Consider the following 21,854-nt stretch of genomic DNA (forward strand, 5'->3'; position numbering starts at 1 on the left):
AGCTACTAATACTTAATTTCTGTTGTTACATGCAAATCAACTTCTTGTTTGAATGTTTGCTGTTGTCAAATGTCACAAGGTCCTAAGAGGAAATTCCAAAAGAGAAGACGCTCCCGCTCGGAGGAGGAGAGTCTGGTTTTGGATAGACCCCTGCAGCCAGCCCCATGGGTCGCATTTCCCAGCTCTCCCAAGTCTGGGTCTCTGCGGGCAGCTCAGGCCCGGGAAAGAGGGGATTTCGGGCTGTATTTGGGGACTCGGCCTGGCTTTTCTCAGAGCTGGTGAAAGTAACAAATAACCTGCCAACATAGGAAGGAGAGGAGGTCCCAGGAGGGGGCTTCTGCCCCAAAGGCCGCAGAGCAGCTGCGCCGCCAGACTCAACCAGACCCTGGGTTCTGACCGTATCAACCCGGGGAGGGAAGGAGGGCCCTCCAGGTCTTGAGAGGAGCTGTAGGAGGAGGGGGCTGGCCGGAGGGGAGAGAGGAGGCAGGAGGAAGAGCGTCGAGGGAGGAACCAGGAGGAGAAAGCCAGAAGAAGCCAGTGAAGAAGGCCGCGGGAAAGGGCAGCAAGAGGAACCGAAAGGTGCACTAGGCGAAAGGGGCGGGGAGGAAACGGGGAGGGGGCGGAGCCTGGGGGAAGTCCGGGGGGAGTGGCCGGGAAGGGAGGGGCAAGGAGGAGCCAGGGGAGATGCAGGGGGCGGGGCCGGGAAAGGGGCGGAGCCGGGGAGAGGCCTCCAAGGCCGCCGCCGCCGCCGGGGCGAGTTCTCCTCCCGCGGGTCGGGCAGCCTGGGCGCTTCCTCAGCCGCCGCTCCCTGAAGCGCGGTCTCAGGCGGCCCCGGCCGACGAGGACTGCCGGCGCGAGCCGCCGCCGCCGGGCCGCGGGCGCACCCGAGCCGCCGCCGCCTCCTCCCTCGGCGTCTGGGGCCGGCATGGAGCTCTTCCAAGCTAAGGACCACTACATCCTGCAGCAGGGCGAGCGCGCGCTGTGGTGCAGCCGCCGCGACGGCGGCCTCCAGCTCCGACCGGGTGAGGCTGGTGGCGGGGGGCGGGGGTCGCCCTGGGCGGGTCGGGGGGACCGGTGAGGGGGCGCGGCCGGGCCCCTCAGCCGGAGGCTGCGGATCGGGCGCCGCCTGCGGCCGTGGCGGGCGCGAGCGAGGGCGCGAGATCTGTCATTATTTCCTGAGGGGAGGGAGCGCTCGCCGGGCCCCTTGCCCCTCCGCAGGGACAAAGGGCCGGCGACCCTCGTCCCTCCGAGCACGCTTCCGTGTCGAGATCCGCTCCACTGCCCGGGGAGAGGGGAACCTGGGTCGAGGCGCCCGCAGTCGGGGTCGGGCCGGCGCCCACCAGAAAGTTCGGGCGAGATGCGCCTGGCCTTAAAGGCCGCCTCTTTTCTGGAGTGCCCTCTGACCCTCCTTCCGAGCAAGTTCTGGGTTAGAATCCCGGCCGCGCCAGTTTCCGTAGAAAGTCCTGCTGGAGCTTCAGTCCCTGTTGACATCTATGTGTTTCTGGTCCCTTATCATTATAGGCATGGCTTCATTGTGATTACCTCATAAGCACTCGATTTACAGCACCTTAAAAAATTTTTTTTAGTATTACAATTAACCTGCAGTGTTAAACTTTTAATGTTTATGTGTGACTCAATATTGTGCGACATAGTCTCGTGGGTCTGTGTCTGGGTGTCGTGTAAGCTGTCATGAGATGCCTCACTCTACAACGTTAGTTTGCGTTAGGAAAACTAGATCACAGTGGTGAGTTAAGCAGGACAGTTCCTGCCCTCAGAGAGCTGACAGTCCAGGGGGCGGTTCTCTGGAGGGGCTCGGTAGCCCCTCCCCGTCGAGGGTGCCGGTCCTTTTTCCTAATCACCGCAGAGATCTTTCCTTTTAGGAGAAGTGAGAGAATAGAGTTCGTTAAGGAAATCGCGAGAACATTTCGAGTTTACCTGTAATTCTTGTGTGTAATCTAGACAAAGAATTACGTGGTATGAATTGGAAAGTATGAAAGGTACAAATCAACCTTTTGTATATATCATAGCAGTTACCATATATAGGAGGGTTTCCAAGGATTTGATCCCTTAATATATTATTCCCAATCCTCACAACAACCTTACCAGGCAGGTGGTGGTATCTTCATTTTCAAGTGAGGAGACAGGTGTGAAAGGTTGAGTAACTTGCTGGAGGTCACAGAGAGGAGAATTGGCCCCTAAGACACTTGCTGACCCGTTCTACTACTTGCCTTGGAAGCTCTGGTGGTTGATTTGCTAGAGCAGTGAAGGAGAACTGAGTTGTCGTTTCCCTCCCACCCCCCTAGATTTGGGGTGTGTTTTCTTGCTATTACATTTCCTCTATTCAGAATGGAAGAGAAACTACTGCACCCAGATAAGGTTCTTGATAATCTTGAGACAGATGGTGTTGTAGATAGGCTAATTTTGGCCTGTCTCCAGTCATTCTTTTCTTTTTTTCCTGATTTGATCATTTGCCTGGTCTTTCCCCCCACCCCACCCCCAATGTTTGGGGAAGGCTTCAAGTGCAAACTGAGGGAAGGTAGATTGCAAAATTCCCTAGGCTGCCAAAGAGCCAGCTCTTTGGATTCTAAGAGCTTAAAATTAACTATTTCAGCTGGATAGAACTTGACATCATCTTTTACTCACTGGACAGAACACTTCTGCACTTCATTTTCTCAGCTATAAAATGAGGGTTTGACTTTTTTGGTCTTTGTACATAATGAAACGTTTTTGAAACAATGCCAGTTTAAGTGTTTGTTCGGTGTACCTCTTTGAGGACAAGAATTGCCGTGTTTCATGGAAAACACTCAGGAAATCTCTAGGTCACTTGTGTGTCAGTATGGCTTCCCTGGCTCAGAGGTTAAAGTGTCTGCCTTCAATGCGGGAGACCCGGGTTTGATCCCTGGGTGGGGAACATCCCCTGGAGAAGGAAATGGCAACCCACTCCAGTATTATTGCCTGGAGAATCCCATGGACGGAGGAGCCTGGTTGGCTATAGTCCACGGGGTTGCAGAGAGTCGGACTCGACTGAGTGACTTCACTCACTCACTTACAGTGAATTGAGGCAGATATAAATAGGGGTGGGCATGGTTGTCTCCATTTCTAGGGCTACTCTCTCCTTTTCTCTCAGCCCCTAAGATTTATAGTGATGAACCAGAATGGTGGAATTACATGAAACGAGGTAAATCCTCTAAATAGACAACTTTAAGTGAATTATTTGTCCTTTTGTTTGGTTTGTGTTCATTTCTTGTACACAGAAACCTGTCCAGTCCTAATAACTTTAGGGATAAGTTGCTCCCCTCAAGTGAAGTAAGTCAGCCCTCTTCCAAGGCTTCCCTGGTGGTTCAGACGGTAAAGAGTCTGCCCCCAGTTTGGGAGACCTGGGTTCGATCCCTGGGTCCGGAAGATCCCACAGAGAAGGAAATGGCTTCCTACTCCATTATTCTTGCCTGGAGAATCCCATGGACAGAGGATCCTGGCGGGCTACAGTCCATGGGATTGCAGAGTCGGACACGATTGAGTGACAAATGCTGATACTGATTAGGGATAAGTTGTTCCCCTCAAGAAGTAAGTCAACTCTTACAGGGTGCTGGCTAGTTGCTTACCTTTCTAGTGGAAGAATACTTAAACCCATACTTCTGAGCTGAGGAAGCTCAAACGGGCTGTTGGCTTAAGACTTTAAGGAAACTTAAGGGAAACCTGGGCCTAGATTTTGAATTAAGCTATGTAATTTGAATTACCATTTATGTATCCAAAGTCCCTATCAGAAGGCAAATTAACTTTTTTCTGAGTAAATTGGTTGTAGTCTTGGCAATTAGGTTTATCTCACTTCTTAGGATATAGCCAACCACAGACTAAAGTAGACCAAAAATACAGAGGAAGGAAGAGGCCATTATCTTTCAGAAAAGCCTGTTTTGAACACCTTCAGGTGTTCAAGTACATATAGCGAGCAAATAAAGAACCTCATGCTCTTGACTTTAAATAGTTTATCCTATCTAGTACTCAAGAGCCTTTCTAAAGAATGACTGACTATAGAATAAATGAGCCAACTCATTGGGAAAGACCCTGATGCAAAAGGAGATGGGGTCGGCAGAGGATGAGATAGTTGGATGGAATCACTGACTCAATGGACATGAGTTTGAGCAAACTCTGGGAAATAGTGGAGGACAGAGGAGCCTAGTGTGTTGCAAAGAGTTGGACATGACTTAGTAACTGTACAACAACTACTAAATGGAATAATGGCTTTTTAATTGTTATCAGATCTCTGTACACTAACTTAAAATTCTCCATTTTATTGGATCATTTCCCTCTGCTTTTACAGCCAGTTTTGCTGTTGTTTGTAATTAAAATGTTTATGATCTTTCATAGTTTCTTACTGATTATTCAACTGAATATATTACTAGCCAGCTCCCTTTTGTTTCTAAAGGGCAGTATCATAAAACCAAAAGAGCCTGTGAACATTGTGATTTTTATGTTTGTGGCTATTGAACAACCTGAAACAGTATTCTTTTCTAGTGGTATCAGATGGATCATTATTGATATTTAAGGTTAAAATGACCATTTCCTTAGCTTCGAATGCTTGTTACTGTTGGTCTCTTTTCCTTATTTTGTAAGATCCAGTTTGGATGCCACCCCTTTTCTGTGCTCACCACACTCTGCATTCCTGGGGCAGAATTATTGGTCACCTTTTTGTGTTTCCAGGTGTTTTATACACTTGGTACACATTTTGTTTGTAGCTCTTACTGCTTCGTATGAAAATAGTTTTCTTACTTCTTCCCCAGTGGACAGAGCATTCCTCAAGCAAGGACTTTATTCTGCTTATCTTGGTATCTCTGAGCTTGAGTGTTGGACACAGAAGGCGTTTTTGGTTGAGTTGAACTGAATTAAATTAGATCCGGGTTTTCTCTCAGTAATATCATTGTCATAAATATAGGATATTGTGTTATACTCACTCATTTCAGGGCCTATTTTGAATATCTTCTAACTGGGGTGGAAAATCTGTCCAGCTGAATAAGGAAATAAATGTGAGGAAAGATGCATTTCCACTTGTGATGTTTTTCTGATTTAATGACACTTAAAAAAATTCTTTGTGATGGTATTCCTTATTTTCTTCTTTAATGTTGCTTACATTTTTTCTTCTAAAGAGTTGAATATTTTTTCTGGTGTTTCCATACTTTTAAGGATAATGCGTAGTCTGGGATCATACTTAGAACTGCTTTTTGGGTTAGGGGCTTCCCTGGTGGCTCATGCGGTAGGAAATCTGAATTCTATTCCTGGGTCAGGAAGATCCCCTGAAGAAGGGAATGGCTACCCACTCCAGTATTCTTGCCTTGAGGATTCTGCGGACAGAGGAGCCTGGCGGGCTACAATCCATGGGGTCATAGAGAGTCAGAGACGACTGAGCGACTAACCCTTTCACTTTCTCACTATGTCTCTCTCAGGGTAATGGCCGTCAGAGGAAAGTATTTAGTTTTATTTTCAACCATGGAAAATGGTAAAGTACTGTGTAAACATTCAGTAATCTTCTGAGAGTGGAGTTTCACTATGAGAATAAGGGCTGTAATTTAAAGACTTAAAAAGCAATGTAATATAGTCCACCGTTGGGGAAGGGTGATATGGTCTTATCTCTTTAATCTTAAAATTGCTTCCACTTGTCCTTGTAGGTTGTTCTGATAGACCAGTGTTATATAAGTTACTGCTGTGTGTTGCTTCATTCTGAAACGAAGTGACCACAAAAAGATGGTAGAGTGTGTCATACACGTAACCTTCATAAGTGTGTAAACTAGAGATGAAACTCTGATAAATACCAGTGAATGGTTATTGGAAGGGATGCTAGTTATCTGTTAGAATGCACAGAAACATAAAAATGTGTTCGTGTTTTTCCTAGTTATTTTTTGATAATGAAATTATTTTTAATATATCATGAAAACTTATGAGATTAGCTACAGAACTGACATCTAAATAGAACTTTTATCTCCTTTGCAAAATCATATTTTATGAAACTGTTCAGTTAAGCATTTTGTGTTATATAGTATTTGAAAAAAATTTTAACTTTACCTTTTAAAAAAATCATGTTTACTAAAACTTCACAAAGTACCATGGCAAAATATAATAGGGCATTTAAATTTAACAATTAGTTATTAAATATATTGTAAAAATCTTTTAAACCATTTTTGTTGCTGTTGAATAACCAGTTTTTTCTAATGTCTGTAGTTTTCAGTTTCTTTTAAAGCTTACCAGGTTTATACCTTGAAAACTTCTTACCCCATATTTTATATTTCTAACAGGCCAGCAGTTGGATTGAGATCTGTAAACTTATTTTATGAACATTTATTGTTACACATGCAAAGTAGAAAACACATCTTTCCAAAAACTTTCACCCTTTCTTTGGCTTAAAAAAAAAATAGCCTTTGTAGGGTGAATGATGACAATTTTCAGAATCAAGTTTTACAGATGGGGGAAGGTTTTGTGCATATTGTCTACTTTGTCAGCTAAGATTAATAGTAGGTAATAACACTCTGTAACAACCTAGTGGGTTGGGAGGTGGCAGGGAGGTTCAAGAGTAAGGGGACATAGGTATACCTATGGCTGATTTGTGTTGATGTATGGCAGAAACCAACATAATATTGTAAAGCAATTATCCTTCAATTAAAAATAAATACATTAAAAATAGTAGCTAATAACAATGGCTTTTATTTATTGAGTATTTTTGTGAACCAGACACTGTTCCAAGCCCTGTATGCGTCCTGTTTCATGTCATCCTCACAATAAATCTTAAGATTTTTCTAATTCTAATTTTACAGGGACAGAGAGGTAATTTGCCCAAGTTTAAAGAATAAGAGGGAGAGCCAGACTTCCAACTCCATACTGACTCCAAAGCCAAGTTTTCCTCAATATTGACAAAAATGTTTTATAAACCTTTCTACCTTCTTGACCGCAAAGTTATAGGATTCATATATATATTTAATAATATTTATTTATGGCTGTGCTGGGTTTTCATTACTGCGTGGGCTTTTCTCTAGGTACACAAGCTTCAGTGGTTGTGGCTCCTGGCTGCAGTCATTGTATTACCAGGGGCTTAGTTGCTCCGTGGCATGTGGAACCTTCATAGATCAGGGATGGAACCTGTGTCTCCTTCTTTGGGAGGCGGATTTTTTTTACCACTGAGCCACCAGGGAAGCCCTGGGATTTATATTTTTATGGGGAATATCTGAAACATCTGTAACAACCATACTCATTATCATGTAGTCTATGTAGAGAATAAAATAGCCTCTCAAATGTCAAAGTATGCTCATTGAGGAAGAATCTATGGATTGATAGAATAAAAGACTGATAATGAGACTCCTGGCTCTTTAACATTACACCTGTCCTGACTCTTTTCTTGTAGAACTAGTTTGTATAGTGACCGGGAATATTGTTTTTTTAATAGATTGACTAGTTTTTCCAGTTAGGGTCAGTTTATCAGGTTTCTCAAGTTTTTAGAACATTTGGGGGTTGGGGAGGGAATAGAGAGAGGGAAGATCTTGAAGCAGAAACACTGATAAGTACTGGATGGGAACTATTTCAGCTGGTGATGAGCAACCTGAAGCCTTCCCAGTCTAGCTTTGCAAGAGTTCCAGATCCAGTTTCACAGACATCCTTTCAGAGCACGTAACGCAGAGAGGGAATGGAGGAAGAAAAGTCTTTAGGGCACCCACCTCCGAAAAGGAGAGGCACTTTCGTAGCATCACTGATTCCGAGATGCTTGTGTTCTGACCAGGCCATGACAGCAGAGACCAGCACTTGCCAAAGGCTGGCTTCAGAGGAGAGGCAACATGCAGGCCTTTAGGGCAGAGCATGAAGGTGTCAGGAACCAGGGTGCCCAGAGAGCTTGGTCTTTCCAGAACGTGACTACATTGGTGCTGTTCCAGGATGTCCAGCCATATGGTTTCCCTTGTCCCACCTGGGCAGCCTGACTCAGCCCACTTAGGGAGAGGGAGGTGGAGATTCATTACTGTGTCCCTCCACGTGGCCCACTGCTGGTCTTCTGTAAAAATGGTAGGAATGAATTGAAGTAAGTCTAGTTTCTGGTTGACCCCATGTATCTTGAGCAGCAAAGAGGTTGTTGTGAGGATTAAATAGAGAACATAAGAACAGAGGACTAAAATGCTGCTGTCTTAACCAGCTTTTTAAAAGATGCTAATCTCTCATCATTTTATTCAGGAAAGGGAGGAATCTGAATTTTAGTTCTGTGGGATTCAACAGATCTTTTTTGTTTTTAAATGAAAATAAATGAGACTCAAAGACATTTTTTATTTTTCTCTAGCTGGCCCTATGTCAAAGAAATTGCTTGTTGCTGATTTTGGTTTTTATGATTTATGACAAAATTAGCTAATGTATTTGCAGATAGATACAAGGCTATTGGAAAATCAAACTAATTTGGGTATAGTATTGATTGAGTGTATTCTGAGAGCCATAGTCTAACCTTGGTGTGGTTTTCTGGGGATTTAAATATATTAGGTCTTTAAGAGCTGTATTATTATCTCTTTGTACACCTTTTTGTAAGCTGTACTATTCCTGTTCATATGTTTTAAGATATAACCTTTTAAAATCTAGCAAACACAAGTCTAAGAAGTAACAGCAATGTTTTAGAAAGTGAAAATCACTCAGTCGTGTCTGACTCTGTGACCCCATGGACTGTAGCCTACCAGGCTCCTCTGTCCATAGAATTCTCCAGGCAAGAACACTGGAGTGGGTTGCCATTTTCTTCTCCAACAATGTCTTAGAATTTCTAACAAATAACTCTTTAGCTGGGTTAAGTCATAATCATATGTGTTAGCTGACCATAATTGAGCTGAGAATGTTTGAATTACATTATGTTTACCAAAATAGAGAAATAATACATTACTTTATTATCAGTAGCTGTTGATAATACATTAAGTAGTATTTAAAAGGTGAGGGTTAACACTGAATATTTAGCATTATAGTACTATCACAACACATAGTGGTAGTATCTTAATTAAATCCCATGCTCTGTTAAGATGACTCATTTTCTGGTTGCTGTGAGACCCTTAAAGGAACTGCTCTCATTCACAAAAAAGCATCCTCTCCTGCCAGCTTTCTTTGAGGCTGGTTGAAGCAAGTACAGGTTGATTTTAGGTCAGTATTCCATGTGTTTTCTTTTAAGTTACCTCATTTTAATTGCAGATTCTTTCAAATTTAACCTTGAATTTCTTTAGCTTTATAGTAGGATATATAAAAATACAAAGTGCATTATTTTATCTTTATGAAAATTTATGAATCTTATTCTTTGAAACCACGTTTTTACTTATACTGAACTTCAAATTCCAGTTTCCGCAATGGTCAACGTACATAATTTGAAATAGTCCTAACATCTAACTGAAATGTTGGGGCATTTTAAATATGCTACAGTGCTCTTAATTTTAGTAGTTTGCATGTATAATATTAATGATGCTTCATGGTGTCATTCATACATTGTTTTTATGCCAGATATAAACATTCTTCTCCCCATTTCCAGCGTAATAGCCCTCCCCTCCCCCAGGGAACAGTTGTGGTGGGCAGACCAAAGAATTTGGCAGAGTTTCTAATTTGCTACTCTCTCTCTGGCAACTTGTTTTTCTTGACTTTCAGGATTCATCTCCTGTAGCTGTATTTATCCCCCTTTGTACCTTTTAAATACTCCCCACCCCAACAACTAATTTATTATTCTATTTTGTTCTCCTTCCAAATTATATTAAGTCTGAAATTCTGTGAAGTCATTTACTTATTTCAACAAATCTTTATTGAAGATCTGACTGCTAGGCGTTGTGCCTGTATAAAAAGTTGGATAAAACACTCTCTCTGCCCTAGCCCAGGTAGTGGTCCAACAAGAGAAAGCCATACATAGGATTCTAGAGTGACAGAATCCCTTGGACTGCAAGAAGAGCAAATCAGTCAATCCTAAAGGAAATTAGTCCTGAATATTCATTGGAAAGACTGATGCTGTAGCTGAAACTCCAATACTTGGGCCACCTGATACGAAGAACTGACTCTTTGGAAAAGACCCTGATGCTGGGAAAGATTGAAGGCAGGAGGAGAAGGGGATGACAGAGGATGAGATGGTTGGATGGCATCACCAACTTGATGGACATGAGTTTGAGCAAGCTCTGGGAGTTGGTGATGGACAGGGAAGCCTGGTGTGCTGCAGTCCATGGGGTCGCAAAGAGTCAGACACCACTGAGTGACTAAATTGAACTGACTCAGAGTGACAGATACTGTGATAGAGCTGAGGTCAGTGGGAGAGTTTAACTGGGTCTTGACATTCAAAACCTCTGCTTTTTTCTAAGATAATGAAAATGTATTTTTCTCCCTAATAAAGAAATGGGAAGAAGGGAGTTCTTTGATTCCACGAAGTTCCTTCCAGCTGTAAATGGTCTGTGATTGTTTCTTATCTAAGAGTGGACAGTCTTGAAAGAAACTGTCTATGTGACTGGTGAACTTTAATGGATTTTTTTTTTTTGCCTTGCAGAAATAACTTTGTATGCACAGTGCCTTGGTTCTAAGTACTCAGAAAAAAAAAAAAATTATGGGGATGAATAGTGCCTAACTGGCCAGACTGAAATAGTACAGTCTCTCCCCTGCACTCCCACCCTCACAGAACACTCTGCTGCGGCCCCTGCTTGATCTAGAAGCAGTTCTTGACTTGAGGCCAATTAAAATAGACCTGATGGTGTGTTTGAAGGTAGAGCTTTTTGGTGGTAAGGACCTATGGTATCAGAATGACTGTACAGACAATCCTAGATGGAAGAGAATAAGTTTTGAACAGTTTTTGGGGAAAGCTAGGAAGTTATTTAAACACCGACAGAGACAAAGGTTACTGTCAGAATGCTAATTTTATGCTATTTTAATCTGTTACCAGCTCTAAAATGAGCTAAGGAAAATACCAATTGTTAGCTCCCCTGTGCTCTTATTTAGCTCTCAAATCCTATTTCTGAAAGTCATATTGTTCTGAAGAACAGTTTTTGGGAGAGCAGAGGTCAGGAGTGCATTGTAACACACTGCCATGTTTCTTGGGTGATGCCTTAATTTGTTATCCAAAGGTTTAGCTAAGCCTTCTTTGGACTGGTTATATTTTCAGTTTCCTAAGGTAATGAGTTGGGAAAGTTGTCATTTAAGCTTGTACTTCCCTTCATTTATTTTCAAACTGTGTCTTTTCAATCTCTGTGCCCTATACTGGTATTCTGAATGTACTGTAAAGACCACATCTTTTATAATCTTATACATATTCATAAGATCCTCTCAGGACCTAAGTCTTTTACTTTAGTTGTCCTCTGTCCTTTTTTTTGAGTTGCACTGAGTCTTTCTTGAGATGTGACAGTTAGAACTTTATACTTCAAATAGAGAATCATAACAATTTTTAGTTGGGATAGTGTAGAGTAAAAAAAATTTTTTTAAACTATTTTTACTTATTTGTTTGACTGCCCCAAGTCTTAGTTGCAGCATATGGGATCTAGTTCCCTGACCAGGGATCAAACCCTGGGCCCTCTGCATTGGGAGCATGGAGTCTTAGCCACTGGACCACCAGAGAAATCCCCCTAAAAAAGCAATTTTTTATTGAAGTATAGTTGATTTACAATGTTATATTAATTTCTATGGTGTAGCAAAGTGACTCAGTTCTACATATATATTCTTTTTTTACATTCTTTTCCATTATAGTTTATCACAGGATATCGCATATGTTCCTATGCGATACAATAGGACCTTAATGTTTAGCTGTCTTGTATATATCCTAGTTTGATGCCAGGTTGAGAAGGTCCCCTGGAGGAGGGCATGGAAACTCTCTCCAGTATTCTTGGCTGGAGAATCCCATGGACAGAGGAGCCTGGCGGGCTACAGTCCATAGGGTCACATAGAGCTGGACATGACTGAAGCAACTTAGCAAGAACACATGCGTGCATGTATTAGTTTACATTTGCTAATTCCAAACTCCTAATGCTTCCTTTTTCCACCCCTCCTCTGGCAACCACAAGTCTTTTCCTCTGTGTTGGAGTCTATTTCTGTTTCCTAGATTTGTTTATTTGTGTTGTATTTTAGATTGCACATATAAGTGATATAATATGGTATTTGTATTCTCTTTCTCTTTCTGACTTACTTTGCTTAGTATGGTAATCTCCAGTTCCATCCATGTCGTAGTCCATGGTATTTATATATACACCACATCAACCATTCATCTGTTAATGGGCTTTCAGGTTGTCTCCATGTCTTGGGTATTGTAAATACTGCTGCTGTGAGCATAGCGGTGCCTATATCCCTTTGGATTATAGTTTTGTCGGGATATATGCCCAGGAGTGGCTTACTGGATCATATGACAACTGTATTTTTAGTTTTTTGAGGAACCCCCATGTTCTTTTCTATAATAGTTGCACCAATTTGCATTCCAATCAACAGTGTAAGAGGGTTCTCTTTTCTCCATACCCTCTCCAACATTTTTTATTTGTAGACTTTTTAATGATGGCCATTCTGACCTGTGTGAGGTGGTATACGTTCTTGTAGTTCTCTAATAATTAGTGATGTTAAGGATCTAGTCACATGCCTGTTGGTCACCTGTATGCCTTCTTTGGAGATGTGTCTATTTAGAACTTCTGCCCCAAAAAACACTTCCAAATATCCTTCATGATCAAAACTTTGTAGCCCTGTTGCTGCACTGTAATTATTAATAAATCCCTGTTTTAATGGAGAAGTCTAGAAATTCTTAGGATCCCTTTTCTAGGTATGTATCTCATCTTTTAACTGTTCTGAGGTTTTTGTTTTTCTTTTTTATTTTTCCCTTAGGGTTACTTTTTTAAATGTATTTTTTTTTTATACTAGCTTAACCAGCTTTTGCCAGTTCATTGTATTATGAGCTCTTTCCGCAGTTTATGGTACTTAATTATATGAAAATAGTTCAAAGCTGTACATGGACAGGCATCATCTTTGAGTCAGACTGGTAGGATAAAACTAAGCTACTAATGCAGAGTCCAACTAGTAGCCTATAATCAGTTTGACCTGTAATTCTCAACCTGGCTTACCTTAGAATCTTCTGGAAGAAATTTGCAAAATACCTATGCCTGGGCTGCACCCTGACCAACCGAGTCAGACTCTTCAGGTGTGGGGCCCAGGCATCAGTATTTATAAAGCTCCCAGATGATAAAAATGATGGCCAAGGTCCAGGGCCACTCAGCTGGAGTTCACACTGGGAAAGCAGCAGCTGCTAGAACTTTTAAATTGGATTAGCTCATTAGCTTGCTGAATGCTAGAAAATAATTACTGTTAGAATTGAGAGAAATGTATATCAAATTTTGCATTTATAAGAAGGCAACTGAATCAAATTACTCCTTAACCTTTTCTTCTGGCCTTATTAAATTTTGAGAATTGAAGTATGGATAAGCTAACCACTGGACCTTCTAGTTCCTCATTGTAGAACCCTTTCCCTCATCTGTTTGACTTTGGTGTTGGTAATTGCCTTTTCAGAGCAATAATACCATTTGTCTTTAGCAGGAAATGAAACAGGCCAGATTATGTATGCATACCTTGGACCTTGTTTTTTTTTTTTTTTTTTTTGACACAAGAGAAACTGCCTATAAACTTCAGCAGCTCTGCAAAGCCCAGGGTTGTTCTTGGGCTCAGAGAGCGACATCAGTTATGGCTCTTGGAATGAGTGACTCATGCTCTCTGCAAGCACACAGCACTTAATCACTTGTTTTCTGTGTACCAGGAAGAGGAGGGCATATGAAAATAGAAGCCATGTACTGCCAAATGGGATCTGAAATAAGAGTGGAAATGTTGACCTAATGGGTCAGACAACTTATGACAAAATACTTATGTTTTGGGATGTATGTTCCTTTAATGATTTCACTAATTAAAATTTGGCATTATTTCCCAAACCTTACGCTTTTGTAATTGGTAAGCAACTCTACTCTTCGCTAGATAATTTTGATAATCCTAAAATTTAAAACCTATTTGCAAACTTCAAATGTTTCAGTTTTGAAATTGTGTGCCACGTTGGAATATGCCTTTCAAGGAAGGCTTAGAAGGCAGTACATTTGTTGGAGCAGATAAATTTCCTGGCTATTCTTTGTGGAAGGACAAGCCCACTGGCCATTTTCGTTGCCATTCCCATGCCTTCTGCCTCCAGAGTAACCATTAATAGTGGTGACAGGGTGTCCATTAATAAGCATATGCTAAGTTACTGCATGCAATCCATGGGGTTGAAAAGAGTCGGATGCAACTGAACTGAAGTTACTACATATGCTTAGACCGATATGGTTTATACTGGTCTCTATGTGAACACTCTGCTAGTGCTTTTATTTTTATTTCCTTAGTAACAGATTAAAAACTACACATATATTTTGAAGTGTCTATTGTGTGTTAGACACTGTACCAGGCGTAAAGTCATAGCAGCTCAAAAAGACACATTTAGCCTCCCTTCTTGTGCCAATTATGTAGCCTGCTTCAGACCTTCCTCCACTGGCTTGTCTCTTGTCTCTTTATTGGTGTGAGAAACTTTGAGCACTTCTTAGAGATTTTAAAGTTTCCCAAATTTTAGTTGTCTTTCATTGTGAGAAATCACATGAGAAATCATCATTTATTACACTTATTGAAAGAAAAATGCTTTTATTATTAAAAGTACCCACCTAGCAGAGACTTGTGTTTTGGGACTTTTCTTATTTTTTAATATTTATTTTTAATTGGAGGATAATTACTTTACAATGTTGTATTCATTTCTTTTGTACAGCAGTGTGAAAGCAGGAATTAACTCATTGGAAAAGACTCTGATGCTGGGAGGGATTGGGGGCAGGAGGAGAAGGGGACGACAGAGGATGAGATGGTTGGATGGCATCACCGACTTGATGGACATGAGTTTGAGTGAACTCCAGGAGCTGGTGATGGACAGGGAAGCCTGGTGTGCTGCAATTCCTGGGGTCGCAGAGTCTGACGCGACTGAGCGACTGAACTGAGCGACTGAACTGAGCTACTGAACTGAGCTGAACTGAGCCTCCCTCCCAGTTCCATCTCACCCTCTGTCGTTACAGAGCATCTTCCCACTGGCTGTCTGTTTTACACGTGGTAATGTGTATATTTCAGTGGTACTCTCTTAGTGTGTTCCATCTTTTCCTCCCCCTACTGTGTCCAGAAGTCTGTTCTCTATATCCGCGTCCCTATTCCTGCCCTGCAAATAGATTCATGAGTAACATTTTTCTAGATTCCGTATATATTTATTTTCTCTCTGACTTATTTTACTCTGTATAACAGGGGTCTAGGTTCATCCACCTCAGTTTAGCTGACTAAAATTTATTCCTTTTATGGCTGAGTAATACTCCTTTGTATACATGTACCATAACTGCTTTATCCATTCATCTGTCGATGGACATATAGGTTGCTTCCATGTCCTGGCTATTGTAAATACTTATGCAATGAACATTGGGGTACACATATATTTCAGAATTGTGGGTTTTTTCCCAGGGTATCTTCTCAGTAGTGGGATTGCTGGGTCGTATGGTAGTTTTATGCTTAGTTTAAGGAATATCCATACTGTTCTCCATAGTGACTGTGTCAATTTGCATTCCCACCCACAATGGTTCCCTTTTCTCCGCACCCTCTCCAGCATTTATTTGTAGATTTTTTGATGATGGCCATTCTGACCAGTGTGAGATGATACTTCATTGTAGTTTGGATTTACATTTCTCTAATCAAGAACAGTGTTAAGGGACTGTCTTTTAAAACGGTCAAAACTTAAGATGTTAGTCTTATTAAAAGTCAAAGACAATAAGCAACTGGGGGGAGAAGATTTCCAATTCACTCTTTCATGCTTGTTCCTATTTACCTATTCCTCTGGTTCAGTTGCCGTTGAATGAGTCCCTGTTGTGTGTCAAACCCTGTGCTAGGCTGCAAGCATACATCCCATCCTTCCACAGACAACAGCCGTGTAATTGATCTGCTGCAACAAATGTATTGTTTCCTAATCTTCTTTTGAAAAGTATATTCTGTAAACAAAATAGGTCTAGAATTAAATTGATAGAAAAATTGAGACTTGATAGTCGTCTTTTTGAGTCTTTAGGAGTCTTTTAATTGGTAAGTTGACATTTTACATTTATTATAATTAATAACAACACTGCCTCTTACTCATCTTTTCCATTTATTGTGCTTTTTCTCAGTTTTTTGTTGTTGTTGTTCTCTCACCTTTTACCGTGTTCCCCTGGGTAGTATGATTTTTATTTTATTTTGTTTTTGTTTTTTGGATGGTGTGAAATTTTTCAGATATCTTTCTGTTGCTGATTAGAAGTTACCCATCCTGTTTTTCATTGTTGTGTTTCTCAGAACTTCAGACCAGTACTTATTTTCACATATACAACTGAAGTCTACTGATGTCTGTAGCATATTAAAAAGCAGAGACAGTACTTTGCCAACAAAGGTCTGTCTAGTCAAAGCTATGGTTTTTTCAGTAGTCATGTATGGATGTGAGAGTTGGACTATAAAAAAAGCTGAGTGCTGAAGAATTGGTAGTTTTGAACTGTGGTGTTGGAGAAGACTCTTGAGAGTCCCTTGGACAGCAAGGAGATCCAACCAGTGCATCCTAAAGGAAATCAGTCCTGAATATTCATTGGAAGGACTGATGCTGAAGCTGAAACTCCAATACTTTGGCCACCTGATGGGAAGAACTAACCCACTAGAAAAGACCCTGATGCTGGGAAAGATTGAAGGCAGGAGAAGGGGGCAACAGAGGATGAGATGGTTGGATGGCATCACTGACTCAATGGACATGGATTTGAGTAAACTCCAGGATTTGGTGATGGACAGGGAGGCCTGGCGTGCTGCAGTCCATAGGGCTGCAAATAGTTGAAGACTGAGCGACTGAACTGAACTGATGTCTGTGTCTTTTCCCAAGCAATATTTCAACCTCTTTACCTCTTCTAGATTTTTCCTCTGCAGTGTAAGGGACTTCGGGGAGGGGAGGAAGCTGGCAGTCATGCTTGATTTGCCATTTGGATCTGAATTGGGTTGCTAGGACTGAGACTGCATGCCTAATTTTGAGCTGCATCAGAGCCCGGTATCTGTTTCACATTCTGAAGAAACAGAATTTGGGGGACATATATAAGCATTGAGATATTTCATAAAACCTTTATTACTCTCAGAAAGCCTTTAGGGATTATGGCCTTACCATAAATTTTAATGCAAAAAAAAATTATTGAAGTTGTTTTTTAAAATATCCTTTTCTTTAAAAAAAAAAAGCCATATGTAGACCCTTGATATAAAAATCTATAGAGAGATTTATTGAGTGGTAGGAACCTGGAATTTTAAATGCATATACATTTCCCAACTTGAAGTAAAAGTTACTGAACATTTATGTGCCAGACATTGTGCTGGGTACTTTCACATAATTCTTTCATTTAATCCTCATGAAAACCCTGTAACTTAGATGGATTCCTGCTTACAAAAGAGGAACCTGAAGTTGAAAGAGGTTCTGAGACTACAGTAGAGCTAGTAGGACTTTTCTCTCGGAACATGGAACGCAGATTGTAGAATCTCTGGACTCTCTCCAGCCTTTCATTTCCAGACTTGGAGCCAGGCCGCCCTTCTGCACACGCCTGTCATTGGATCTCCGGCTTTAGGATTGCCTCTTTGGGTCCACTCTGTACATAGTGGCCCTAAAGTTCAATCTCACATGCAAATCTGCCCTCTCTGGAGGAAATGGCTCCTGAATTTACTATCTGTGGCCCTCCTGAATTGGTCCCTGTTTGGTTTCTCAGCCTTATTCTTACAGCTTCCTGCCTTTTACCTTAAGGCCTTACCGAACCAAACCATTTAGAGTCTTCATTACATTCAGTAAATATGAGTGCCTGTTATGTATTAAACAATCTGCTGGCTGCGAGGCTGCCCAGGGCTTTTCTCATGACCCAGATGGGGAAGGTCCTGGTTCTCAACAAGTACAGCAGCAGTGGGGATGGAGAGAAGTGAAACATCACATATGAGGAGGTGGAGTCAACAGGACTTGGTGAGGAAGGAAAGCATTTTGAATGTCTCCCGGGTTCTGGCTTGCAGCTGGAATGATGGTGGTGAGCTGGAAGACTCCATATAATTTAAAAATGAGAGCATCATATCTGAGTAATTACACCTGGTAGGGAAGCTTATGGTATTAGAGGTATGATAGAGCACTGGACTGAGAGTGAGAAATGGGGTTTCGGTTTTCACAATACGAGTAGTTAGTATCAGACACTTTAACCCCTGCCAGCCATGATTATGTTTGTTTGAAATACTGCAGATGACTTTCACTTTGCCACTTCAGATACTGAACGCTTCTAATGTGATTCAGTGCAAATTATCTGACTCCAACCTACTTCTTCATTCTGAGTCATATGTTCAGTTGTCCGTTCAGCATTTTGGAGACTGCAGTGTATGTATCGTGCACTTGAGACATAAAGCTGAATGAGACCACGTCTCAGTGAATTTTCTGTTCTTCATGGGCTTCCTGTTCAGTCAGAGAGACAGGCAAATCAATAATTAGGTGCATTAAACCAAAATGATAAGTCACGATGGGTATATGAGCCGGGTCCAAGGGGCTCACAAAAGAGAGCCTGATCAGCTCTGCTGGGTGGGTGGAGAGGGGAATGTGTCCGGAAACACCGGTGACCCTTGTTCTGAGTCAGGAATGAAAAGCAGGCTGAAGTGGGTGGGGAGCAGCATTCCAGGCCCAGCCCTCGGACACTTCTGGAAGATGAAGGATGCTGGGGGTGGGGAGGCAAGAAGAGAGTAGACAGGAACAACCCATGCACAGCCTTGCAAGCTTTTCCAAGGAATTTGGACTTTGTTTCTCAGGCTTGGGATGTAGGAGAAGTAATATGATTGGATTAACAGTGTTCTGTGTTGTATGTACTTATTTTTTTTAATGCTTGATATATTTCTTTTACAATATTAATCTTAGACAAACTAGACTTTAGGGCAAAAGAGCATTATTTGAAATAAAGGCAGTTATTACATCCTGATGAACAGAGCAGTTCACCAGGAAGATATAATTCTGAATCTGTATATACCTGACAACATAGTTTCAAAAAATATAATGCAAAAATTACAAAGGAAAAATGGGAAGGGGGAATACATAAAGCATGAGATTTAAAAAACAAAGCAAAACAAAAAACCCTCTCAAACTGTCAGTATTAGGTTAAGCAGTCAAGTAATTAGCAAGTACATAGAACAGTTGAAGAAAATAACAAAGTTGATAAAGAGCCCTTACCCCAGAGTTTAATAGTGTATTCTGTGTTTGAAGTAAGAAATACTTTTAAAAATCCTGACCTGAACAGACACATATGTGTGTATGTATCAGAAACAAAAGTTTTGTGAAATGTTTCTCCTTACGTGGTGCAGTTTTTCTGTTTCATTGCTGTTAGTGCTGATCTAATTGTACAAAAGTGATAAAATGACCCACTAATGGATTGAACTGATGCCCTTTTTCTTGAAAACACTAAGCAAATATAGATGCTTTTCAAGTACAGACAGAACATTTACAAATGGACTTTCTGGATTTTCCTCACCACGCCTAGCATCTGCTACTCCTCTTGTTCTGCCTCTGTCCTCCCCCTGCTGTAGAGAAGATGACTTGGACTCCTATTTGTACTGAGTCAGGGCCATTCGAAACATGGATCTGCTTCTCAGCTCCATTTCTATATTTAGCTTTTTCACCTTTTCTTCCAGACTTAGTAAAAAGTAATATCTCTCCCCCCCCCGCCCCGTTCACTTTCATACCTGTACTTTTGATTTCATTTTCTTTTGTTTTCTTTTCCTCCTTTAATATCTCTTCTGTTTCTTAAAGCTAGACATTTCCCCCTGACCATCTCCTCATGAACTCAGTCTTAATGAACTTACCTGGTTCTCTCTTTGGATCTCAAACATTATCAATGACTATTATTTTTAGTCAATTAGACCACAAAATATAATTTTTTGGCTTTTTTTAAGTGAAATTTTAATTTTCTTCAGTGGCTGATATAGTCAAACGGTTCAAAATACCATAGGTGCAAAAGGGTATTATTAAGAGGTTTTCACCCACCTTTTCTCCCAGCTCCTATATACCCTTGCTCCTTCTTACTCATCTCCGTCCTCATCTATCCCTCTCTGGAGAGGATAACTGTTTCACTGTCATTTGTAAGTTTACCCTCTTCCTGTCCTTTGTGTAGCTTCCTTTAAGGTGTTTCATGTTAATCTCCTTCTGTACTTTCTTCACCTACTGCCCACCCTGCTTCCCAACTACCATATCCTTTCAAGCCAACACTCTTGTAATAAAAACCGTCTAGTTCCTTTCCTTGTTCGTAGTCTCCACCTCCTTTCAGTGCTGTCAGCTAATCCCTGGCTGCAGCCTTGTTTTACTTTTGTTATTATTTGCCTGCCAAGGCCTCCAGGAAGTAAGGTTCCTTAATTAGTCTTTTATTCAAGTCTCTCCTTATTGGCCTCAGTGTACTTTTTCTAGTCTTCCCAATGAAGATCTCCACCATATTCACCGTACTCTTTGGTCTTCTGATCTATATTGTTTGCTCCTTTATTTCATATCTTCTCAGTGCCTGGTTCCTGAAATGTACTTGATAAGTATTTCCCCAGTGAAGGGATGGATTCCAAAACAAACCTTGTACTTTCTTTCTGCCACATCATTCTTCTTTCTGATTTCCTTGTGCTTGAAGTTCCACTTCCTCTGCGCAACTGTCCATGACTGCTTTAGCGCTGGCTTTTCATCCTCCTCCATATACCTTGAGCTCATTTGATACCTGAGGGATAGAATCTTGCAACTGTGTTTGTTCATCTGGGGTCAGGGTGAGATTATGACTAGCTGGAGCTCTTTCCTTAGCCGGGGCATCAGTGTTGGTAGAGGTTGAGATGTGGCCTGCCTGACAGGGATTCTGGTTATTTGAAAAGAAATCAGGATACTTCTAGTTTATATACCAACATGAATTCCAGGGTTAGTGTTAGATTTTTATAAATTAACAAAGGGGTAAAATTAATAAATGATTGATAACAGTTAAGGAACAACTTAGTGATCTTCCCTGTAGCTCAGATGGTAAAGAATCTGCCTGCAATGCAGAAGACTTGGGTTTGATCCCTGGGTGGAGAAGATCCTCTGGAGAAGGAAATGGCAGCCTACTCCTGTATTCTTGCCTGGAGAATCCCATGGACAGAGGAGCCCGACAGGCCACAGTCCATGGGGTTGCAAAGAGTTGGACCCGACTGAGTGACTAACACTACTACCACTAAGAAACAACTTGATAATATAATAAGTGAAAAAATGATGGATAATGAAAGTGATTTGTATAAAAATTTAAAACTGAAAGTATTTACAAACATGTCAGACTTGATATCCTTAGTATAAAAACTCATAAATCCATAAGGAACATAAAAAAAAATATTAGATCTGAATAAGGAAATCATAGAAGAAGAACCATAAGCAGCCAGTTTTATAATTAAATGTTTAATCTTACCAGCAATGAAAAGAAAATAAACATTATTTAGGCAATGGATGCCATCAAAGTAGCAAAATTTACAAAGAAATTCTAAATGATGGCAAGCGTAAGAAGCATTTTCATTTGCTTCTAGCAGAAATATAACTTGGTGTATAACCTTTGTTGATAGTATTGAAAGCTTTAATTTTTTTTTAAAGTTTTCACCTACTGATTTCATCCCTAAGAGTTTGTCCTAAAGCTATTAATTAGCAAATAAAATACTTGTATAATATTCATCATTTATCACAGCATTTTTTTTAATAGGGAAAAACTGGAATGACTTATGCCCAAGAGTGAGAAAGTGCTTCCTTAAGTGGAAAATTAGACAGCTGTGAAGTTATAATTTTGAAGAATATTTTAAAG

General features: G+C 41.0%; 1 protein-coding gene across 3 annotated transcripts in view; it reads left to right on the forward strand.

Annotated features, from left to right (window-relative positions):
* The first annotated feature begins 743 nt into the window (after positions 1 to 743).
* Positions 744 to 21,854, forward strand: part of INPP5F (inositol polyphosphate-5-phosphatase F) — a 91,451-nt gene continuing 70,340 nt past the window's right edge. For 2 of the 3 annotated variants that reach the window (XR_005723547.1, XR_005723548.1), the window contains exon 1: positions 744 to 1,022. Coding sequence is in view for 1 of the 3 variants with exons in the window: in XM_040254869.1 (XP_040110803.1) it covers positions 926 to 1,022 (97 nt within the window). In the remaining 2 variants the exon portion in view is untranslated. The remainder of the gene's footprint in view (positions 1,023 to 21,854) is intronic. The other variant, XM_040254869.1, reaches the window with a different exon arrangement.

Source organism: Oryx dammah, unplaced genomic scaffold (assembly GCF_014754425.2).
Source record: "Oryx dammah isolate SB20612 unplaced genomic scaffold, SCBI_Odam_1.1 HiC_scaffold_14, whole genome shotgun sequence".
In the NCBI taxonomy this organism is placed as follows: domain Eukaryota; kingdom Metazoa; phylum Chordata; class Mammalia; order Artiodactyla; family Bovidae; genus Oryx; species Oryx dammah.